Source organism: Epargyreus clarus, unplaced genomic scaffold (genome assembly GCF_041222505.1).
Source record: "Epargyreus clarus isolate Ecla_fem2 unplaced genomic scaffold, WU_Ecla_fem_2.2 ptg000036l, whole genome shotgun sequence".
NCBI lineage: Eukaryota > Metazoa > Arthropoda > Insecta > Lepidoptera > Hesperiidae > Epargyreus > Epargyreus clarus.
In genome coordinates this window covers 4884562-4894887 of record NW_027332241.1, presented here as the reverse complement: position 1 = coordinate 4894887, position 10326 = coordinate 4884562, and the positions used below count along the sequence as shown (strand labels likewise).

Sequence of the window (10326 nt, the reverse complement as noted above, 5' to 3'; positions counted from 1 at the left end):
TGTGTTTGATGATTTTCTGTACATGTTAACCAATTACTGTCTCAGAATGGTCCACCGCGCTGGCCAAGTGCGTATTGGTAGACTTCACATACCTTTGAGTAACGTCTGAAGTATACAATTTTCTTTACAAAGTTTGCCTTCACAGTGATAATTAATTTCAAATATGCATATAGAGTTGAAAAATCAGAGGTGTGTGTCTGGGATTTGAACCTGGGACCTCGACAAAGGTCAAGTTTCAACCACTAGGCTGTAACTTCGCGTTATGGCGCTTAAGTCATTCTAATACTAAAGATGCGATTTAGGTATTTTTGAACTTTATAAATGACCTCAGAATACAGACTTGGACTTTTCTAGCATTTACCAGAATAGAGTAAACCCTGAATAGTTGTAAGCTCGTGTGATTTTTAATATTTTTATATTGAAGACGATTTATCAATAAGATTTAGCCGTGTGTCTCACAAGCGAAGCGAGGCGATAGAAATATATATTTATAATATCATAACTTGGCGCAAATATAACCCCGGGTACAGACTCACGCCGAGAACCCCCGAGAAGCGTGAATGTGAAGCTTTATTTCCTTCTCGCGCTCTCCTGTTCTTCGATCGGTGTCGGTATTTTGCCCGCTTCAAAGGGTTTCTCGGTCAAGAAAAGAGAACGGCATAGTACAGGTAGAGAGTGTAGATGCCTTCTCGGTTCTCGCGTAATTTCCCGGCGATACTTCTCGCGTGAGTCTGAAGCCGGCTTAACATTTTTGAGTGATATGTCATTTATTTGATTTGTCAATGTAATTTCTCTTAAATTTAAAAAGGTGTTTTTTTAGCAGAATATGTACTCAATAGTGACGCTTTCGCTTCGCTTTCAATATATTGAAACAGAATATAGAAATTTCTAAATAAAAATACGTATATAATAAAAAAAACTTAAAAAATATAGTCATGTCACTCGCAAAATTTAGAGGAATCCAACGACACGTCATATGTTAATCCGTCAAGCCGTTTGGGCTGTAGCGTGACAAAGAATGACACATACATACGCTCGAAAAACATTACCCTCCGCAATCGGATAAAAACTAAAAGAAACTTCTCGAAAGGGTTTAAATACAGGTCTTAGAACAACAGCGCCACCTCTCGGATTAAAAAAATATTACTCAAAATTGGTTGATTTACATATGAGATGTTCCTAGTCCTCAGGAGTGGCGACGCTGTGATCAGCTTCAGGTAGAAGCTGCTCTATATGGAGGTGGTTACAGATGTCCATACGACAGTGTTACCATCAGGTGGACTGCATGCTCGTTTGCTAGCAATCTTATAAAATACGGCGCTGCTGTGTTCCGTTTTGAAGGGTGTGGTAAGGGAGACATACTTTTCCGAGGCGTTCCAGCTTAGTCCTCAGGGGTAGCGGCGCATCTGTGGACGACCTCAGGTAGGAATGTTAATCCTATCTGGGGTTGATTACAGATATCCATGGGCGGCAGTAGCCACTTACCATCAGGTGAACTGCATGCTCGTCTGCTACTCCTAGATTATTAAAAAAATATTTATTTAGACATTTCAATGTTCTGTCCGTGTGTTTCAATTATAGCTTCTTTTCTACATTTAACAAATATATTCTAATAGTGTTTTTATATTGTAAAACAACTTGACGAAGTAAGTGAATAGATTGCTAACGTGACATACAGTTTTTTCTAATATAAGAATCATTTTAAATAAATCGACATCTAGAAGGAGAAATCATTTGCAATTATCTTAAGAAATTAGGAATTCTTTCAAATAAATATTACGCTGTTAAAATTAATCCAGTGAGCTTTAAAAATGCATCGTTAATGATGAATCCTTTCGAAGAACTAGGAATGCTTATACTATTACGAGCGTGCATTTTAAACTTTGAATCCATCTGAACAGATATTAGTCCATATAAATAAATGGTATGGAACCATTTTATGTATAGTGATATTCATGTATTTCACGAAATTAAAATTTGGTTTAAATATTAAAAATAAGTTTCTACGTTGGTCCTCAGGAGTAGCGGCGCATCTGTGGCCGACCTCAGGTACGAACATCTAATCCTATCTGGGGTTGATTACAGATGTCCACGGGCGGCAATAGTCACTTACCATCAGGTGGACTGCATGCTCGTCCGCTACTCCTATATTATAAAAAATCGTATGGACCAGTATGTACGCACCGGTTGAAATATGCAAAAATAATTAGTTTTCTATTTCGTTACTTCGTCAGTGGTTTAACAGCAGCTTTATAGTTATATAAAGGCTATATATGACAGCTATATAATATTGTGATTTTTTGAACCCCATTTTCATTGTAATTTACAATATTAAAATCTTTTAAATGTTCGTATTGCTTTATGATTAGGAATCTCATTTTTATACTTAGAAACTTGATTTAGGTAAAAGTGGATGTCTTATTCTAAATAATTATAGTTTAAAAACTAAAAACCACGCTAAAATCGCACAAGGAAAATCTTTAATCCTGATTCCTGACGATGCTGATGAGGAGAATGGGATAAAATTATTAAAATCGTGTATTGTCATCGATTCTTGTTAATTGTTCAAAATTTTAAATAAATCGGACCGTTCAAAGTGGGTAAAAATCGAGTTTAAATATTCTGTTACATACATACATAAATACATCCCAAGCTAATAAGAGCGTGGTAAAAATTTCAAATACCAAACAGAATTGTTGTAAAAAATTGACTGAGTTGAAAATAACTGAAAAGTGAAAAAATATACCAAATGTCACTCCCACAATTTAGAAGAATCCAACGACACCTCATATGTAATAATCCGTCAAGCCGTTTGGGCTGCAGCGTGACAAAGAATGAAACATACATACATGCTCGAAAGACATTACCCTCCGCAGTCGGATGATAAAATTAAATATTTTGTCATGAAACGTTAGATCCGACATCCATTTTTTTTAAATCAATGTTTAGGATATTAATTAAAAATATATTATTAAGATTTCTTGATTAATTCGAATGATAAATATAAAAAAGCATTCCATGAAAACCATGATGATTTTTAACTTATTATTTTATTAATTTGACTGTTAATATTCCATCCATTTTTTTTAACTTAATTTTGAACTTTTTGAGCCATTTTTTAAATAATTTAATGTAATCCAAGATCACAATTTAAGTAAAGGTAATGTTTAATTTAAGAAGCAAAAATATAATGTTATGTTGCTTTAATTTTTGGGTCCTTTTATAGGGTAGTCGGTTACAGGCACCGAATTAAAACATTAATTACATAAATGCAGTGAAAATGTTAAACACTTCAACATATGACCTAAAATAAAATACTTGATATTATAGGAATGGAAAACACGAGGGTAATTTTTGTGTTTTTTCTCCGTTATCTTCGGTGCCGGTTACCGGTTACCTCTATAAACGCACCCATATTACTTATAAGTTGATTATATCGTTGTCGTTAATATACGATTGTATAATTTTGTAGTTATCATATGAACGTTCTTGTAGTAATGTTTATTGTTCACTGAAGTTTTATAGATACCCAATAAATAATTACTACAACTTAACTTTAGTATGTAACTAATTTCAGATTTATTATTATCAAAATATCGATTATTAACGAAATATAAATCGACCCTACGTATCGTAACTGCAAAATGACAACTTTACAGGAGAGCGTTTCAAAGTTTCGAATATGCTTTTTTTTTTATATATACATATTTGAACCTGACGATAAAGCAGACGTGCTACCTGATGGAAAGTAGTCAACGTCGCCTATGGACATTTGCAACACCAGATGTCGCCAATGCATCGCCGGCTTTGAAGGAGAGCTCTTTTTGCACCTTTTTTGAAGAGCCCCATGTCATAGCGCTCCGGGAATACCTCATGCTAAAATACGAATAAAATCTGCATTTCTGCAGGTCCCTCTATGAAATTTGGTATATATATTTTATTTTATACGCTTTATAACGTTACTTATGTTGAAAAAACACATTAAAATAAGGCAATTTATGCAATAAAAACGAAAAGGTACTTTTGTGGGTTACGATATTGATCGTAAGAGGGGTCGAAATATCGATCGATCTTACTATCGAAGGCAGATTTATAATTCACTTACACCAAGATTTTTTTGATATAATATGACTTTCTTTTGTTTAAATTGTTTTTCTTACGGGTTACAATAACAAAAAGTGATATATAAAAAGACTAAATATTAGTTTTGAGTACTTCAGTGGACAGTAGGCATAATTACAATACTTTTGGTACCTCACGATTTTTTCTCATTTGCAAGCCTCCCGTGTGTAAGTTTTGTTTGTAATAAATGCGTTTTTTAAAAATTGTGTTTTATTTTTAACTTTAATCTTGTGATAGCAACGACGGTAGAAGAAAGAAAATTTAATTGTCAAATGAGAATAATTTAATATAAAAGGGCACTGTAGATCGCCTTCTGGGCAGTTATTTTCCAATTGTTGTAAGAACGTTAGTTGTTTTGCTGTCGAATCTATAATTTGTATGCTTGCTTGTTATTTTGTTAACTTTGTAAAGTAAAATGTTCTCCGTTTATAAACGTTGTTTTTAAATAATTTCCTGACGAGTTTTTCCCAACACTAGAATATTTATATGATCATTCTGACTATCCATGACTGTTTAAGCACTGATCGCTTCTAGTAATACCTGAGTGGTTAACTCTGGAGGTACCACCACCACACCTATTTCTTTATAACATTGTAACGCTGCTGTGTTCTGGTTTAAAGAGTGGTAAGGGAGACATACTTTTCAGATGTGTTCCACTGTAGTCCTCAGGGGTAGCGGCGCATCTGTGACCGACCTCAGGTAGGACTTATCTTGGGTTGATTACAGATTTCCGTGGGTGGCAGTGACTACTTACCATTAGGTGGACTATATGTTACTTTGCTAAATTACACACATGTATAAAATATATTAAATTATCAATTGCTAAAACGGTGAAGGAAAACATCGTGAGGAAACCTGCATACCTGAGATTTATGAAAAAACTAAATCTCAAAGGTATGTGAAGTCTACCAATCCGCACTTGGCCAGCGCGGTGGACAGTGGCCTAATCCTTCTCATTCTGAGAGGAGACCCGTGCCTAGCAGTGGGACAGTAATGGGTTTATGATGATGATGATACAATATATTTAGAATTGGCTTTGAAATTCGTCCTTAGGGATAGCAACACCGACTAAAAGGGGGCTTCCGGGGTTGCCGGCGGCAAGAGTGGGAGCTCGAACCGTCCGGAGAGCAACCCCGGGAAGAACGGCGGCATGTGTGGTCGCATGCCGTCGTAAACACCAGGTGTGCAGGAGGAGCGCAAAGTGCTCCCCCCAGGGCAGAGCCCGACCGGAGCATCGCGCTCGGAGGACTCCGGTCGTGTTCCATTGGAGATCCCGGAGTTTTCCACCAAGCGCTGAGGATGGCCACCGGGGGGGTTATGGTGCGGTAAAAATCCCACATAACCCGGCGTCGCTCCCACGTCGTCGGGTACCTTTTGAAGGTTTCCCCCCCGAAAACAAAAAAAAAAATTGATACTTATATAAAGCAAATTTTTTTATAAGTGGGAAAATGAAAATACGTTTGCCGTAAACAATATTTATACAACAGAAAATTATACATTTGGATAATATTTGAGCAACTTATTGCGTGATTAACATTAAATACTACAAGTACACCCGTAGTGTATCTAATTTTATGTGGTCATTCACGAATTACGTCACACTTAGGAAATTATGACGGCTTATGACGTCACTTCTTAGTAAACAAATATTTGGGAAGGGTTGAAATGTCATGGTATAAAAAGGTGGGGATACTAAATTATACTAAATAACAAGTGACAAAACGTATCATTGTGACGTCACGACTAATAAAAACGATAAAATTAAGGACAACAAAAAATAACTTAACACAAGAAAAGTTAATGAGAGATTTAATTCAAAGGTTTAATTCTGTAAATACGGAATTTTATTTGATGTTTACGAAAGGGAATGCTGACGTTACGAATTACACATTATAGTAGAAGATCCGAAGCTAAATCGAACTGGACCGAGCTGATAATAGAATGAAACTCATTTTATAACGAAATTAGTACATTGGATAATACATTAAAAATGGGTTTGCTAAAAAAATCCTGGACAGGATAATTTTAATTATTTTTTGAAAAATTAATTTTCATTTTGCAGACAACCCTATATCAACGTGTTCACAATAAAACAGCGCTTCTACTGATATAAAATTTTATCTATTATCATTATGAGTGAAAGTAGTTGCCAGCGAAATACCTGTTTATGACCTGACAACCCAGTAGTTCGTCCACGTAAATAATAGGCAACCCAAAGCCTGCACATTCTGTATGTCTTTAACTTTCACTCAGAATAGAATTTTCTTATTATCTTGATGTTGCAAAATTTAATTTTCAATTAAATTTTAATTTTTCAAAAAATAATTAAAATTATCCTGTCCAGGATTTTTTTAGCAAACCCATTTTATTGTATTACCCAATGTACTAATTTCATTATAAAATGAGTTTCATTCTATTATCAGCTCGGTCCAGTTCGATTTAGCTTCGGATCTTAGACCATTAGAAATAATTAAAAGGACAAATACGTAAGGTTTATAATTTTTGTACAATATGTTTAGTTCAATTAAAACATAAATAATATTAAATTCAACATTTGTGACGTCACAACGGGAGGTATTGCCAAAATAGCATAGAACAGAGTTTAAGAATTATTGAAATAGTGTGATTTAATTCATGGATGCGCCCAGACCCTTAAGTACATTGTATTCACCTTAATACTGATCCCTGCTAGCCCCGAATTACCTTAGGATTGGCGTAACGGAAAGGGCGGGGGATTAAATCCCTGAAATATTTATGGCAGGACATTGATTTGTATAGAAAGTATAGAAAGTTTAAAAGCTTGTTCTTTTTTGTTGACAGCTGTTTTTTCGGCAATTAATTTTGAACGACTTAAGTTTTTTTTTTATTTTTTTTTATATTTCATAATTAAATGAGCATTATGAGTCGAGCACTTTTGGATTTTCCAAACTTTTTTCCCGCCTAGAGGTCAAAATAAATGTCAAATTGATTTATGAACAAGCTGCTTTGTAATTATGTCACTATTACTTCGATATCTTTTGTTTGTTTTTTTTTTTTAATTTTTCTTGTGTGTTTCATTTTTTTGACTTCATGGGTTTTAAAATATTTCATTGTTTGTAAAGTTACAAGTTTACTGTGTACATATTCTGCCATTATTCTTTCAGGGTATACCAATATTTTTTATTATAGTACAACCACACTTTAATCGCTTATACGATTACGGTAGTTATTTTCTAAAGAGTTTGTAGGTATTCCCCAACACCCTGTAATACCCCTGAAAGCTACCTGCTGTACCCCAAACTCCTAGACCAGATAAGGGTGGCTACCCAATCCATCCCTTCGTTACGCCAAAACTCTTTTAACCCGAATTATGCTTACAATGTTTACATAACTCAAATATATTGATATAAGTGATCATTTTATCATCAGGCATAAAGCGTATCAGACGCGTGTCGTGGCAGACAAAAAGTATTCTTCTAAACAATTGTTTAAGTCGTTAAATTGATTTATACATATATTGAAAATAATTTACTTAAAAAACTTCAGGTATACGTATAGTTCGCGCCAAACTGCTAGTCCGCTCTGAAGTAGTTGCTCGCAGGTGTAGTCATACAATTTGCTATGGCGACGCGATTCATTTCTACATTCAGAGCGGACTAGCAGTTTGGCGCGGACTATACATATAACGCTTTCTCTTGACGACGTAACAACTTTATTATTACCATAAAATGCTTCTGAAATAAAAATTAGTAAATACATTGTAACCAAAATTCGGATTTTATTAAAAATCAGTAAACATATCTATGTACAGAACCCTTCAACGGAACGCTATTCAAACCTATTATCTACTATGTCTTAGAATATGAATAATTATAGAATACTCGATAAGACGGACCAGCAAACGTAGATGACCAGAGCCAAGAAAAGGATTCTGACTATCTGGTGAAGATAGTATAATCTGAAACAATAAAAAATAATTTAACATATGATAAAATATTTGTCTATTCCATTTGATCACCTGGGTAATAATTTTCCACTCATTAGTGCACTTTGATCAGCTGGCACATGGTACACCTGGGTGGTTTGACTCCGGCGGCATCACCGGCGCTGTTAGGCGCTGCTGTGTTCCGGTTTGAAGGGTGGTAAGGGAGACAGACTTTTCCGAGGCGTTCCAGCTTAGTCCTTAGGGGTACCGGCGCATCTGTGGCCGACCTCAGGTAGGAATATCTAATCCTATCTGGGGTTGATTACAGATGCCCATGGGCGGCAGTAGCCACTTACCATCAGGTGGACTGCATGCTCGTCTGTTACTCCTATATAGTGGAATAGACCAAAATGTTAATGACCTATTCGGTGGAGATATAAAGATCTGACGTACAGAGAGTTCTGGAGAACATTTTAAAATACAGGAGAAGATTTTTATTATTTGGCATGGATGCCGTGGATACAAACATGATCAAACTCAGATCTGGTACAGAAATCTAAACTCAACATTTAGGTATAATTACGACGCACATGGTGGAATTCTCTGTGGTTCGACTCCGGCACCACCACCGCCACACCTATTTCTGTTATAACAGCAGTGTTAAGCGCTGCTGTGTTCTGGTTTGAAGGGTAGTAAGGGACACATGCTTATCTGAAGCATTCCATCCTAATCACAGCAGCGCAACTGTGGGTGACCTCAGGCAGGAATATCTAATTCTATCTGGAGTTGATTACAAATGTCTCTGTAGCAGCCACGTACAGGTGGATTGAATGCTCGTCTGATACTCCTATATTGTATAAAATAAGGGTAGTGGCACAAAACGGACAACCTCAGGAATATAATCCTATCTGAGGCTGATTACAGGCCCCTACAGCAGCTTTACCATCAGGTGGTCTGTGGTAGCAGTGATATATGATTTTAGACTAAAATTATCGCGGAATTGAGACATTTTATAATGTAACGGGTACTCACGATATGCGTTTTTTATTGCCGATATTTCGACCCAGTTGCATGGATCGTGGTAACGGCGAAACTGAGGTGGAGGGGAGAAACCGTTGACAAGTACTAGTGGTAGATTAATCTATCTACCCTACGTCTAGTTCGTTTTTCTTTTCTAGGTTTCATATCACGACACACAACACTGACAATATCCTTACGCACGGTGCGTGCGTGCGGAGCGTCATTACTTTCCTCGTTTAATAAGAGAAGCAATAGAGATCAAGAAACATCCTAGAAACTTCAATAGAGAAGATGGTTTTAAGTTAGCCCAAACGTGGAATCCAGTGGTTAGTTTATGCAAGTCACAAATAGTGCAAAGTACGGTGCGTAAGGATATTGTCAGTGTTGTGTGTCGTGATATGAAACCTAGAAAAGAAAAACGAACTAGACGTAGGGTAGATAGATTAATCTACCACTAGTACTTGTCAACGGTTTCTCCCCTCCACCTCAGTTTCGCCGTGACCGCGATCCATGCAACTGGGTCGAAATATCGGCAATAAAAAACGCATATCCTGAGTACCCGTTACATAATAAAATGGTAGCAGTGATGCCGTCAGTTGAACAATATATGGTTCACAACTTTTATATGTAAGTTAAGGTTTACCTTTTCCACTTGATCCTGGCTCCCGGCAGCGTGTCGTCCCCGTCTTTGAAGAGGTACCGGCGGATGCCCGCGAGGTAGTCGTCGAAGTACGACAGCCAGTCCACCTCGCGCATGCTGAACGGGAACAGCTGGAACAGAACTACAAGATTAACTCTGGACTAGCAGACTGGTTTAAACAGTTATCAAACCATTTTTGGGATACCGTATCGAAATGGTAAGAACTGACTCCTATCTGTCTGTCTGTGGGTCAATCTGTCATTCCGTCGGTCAGTTTGTTTGTCTGTCAGTCTGCCGTGAGTAAGTTTGTTTGTTACTCTGTCGGTCCAACTGTCCGTCTGTTTGTCAGTCTGTCAGTCCGTCTGACCGTCTGACCGTCTGTCTGTCAGTCAGTCAGTATGTCAGCCTCTCACAGGGCATCATCTCTTCAACCGTAACAGATAGACACTTGATTTTTTTATAGAGTATGTACTCGTATAACGGTAGCCGCTAAATACGAAAAATAAAAAATAAACAAAGGAAGCCCTACAAGAAACCGCTATTTTTCGGCGTTTTTAGCTTTATCTGCATGCATTTTATATGCATTTACTTACGGCTGCTATGATAACAAATATTAAAAAGAAAAAAAAAAAATGATGGT

The 10326-nt window shown here is 36.6% G+C and overlaps 1 protein-coding gene across 2 annotated transcripts in view; it reads right to left on the bottom strand.

Annotated features, from left to right (window-relative positions):
* Positions 1-7059: 7059 nt before the first annotated feature.
* The window catches only part of LOC140756936 (fatty acyl-CoA reductase wat), a 47639-nt gene continuing 44372 nt past the window's right edge, over positions 7060-10326 (bottom strand). For both annotated transcript variants that reach the window (XM_073092475.1, XM_073092476.1), the window contains exons 13-14: positions 9690-9817; positions 7060-8059 (exon numbers count right to left, since the gene is read on the bottom strand). In XM_073092475.1, the coding sequence (XP_072948576.1) occupies positions 7972-8059; positions 9690-9817 (216 nt within the window). In that variant the 3' untranslated portion in view covers positions 7060-7971. The remainder of the gene's footprint in view (positions 8060-9689; positions 9818-10326) is intronic.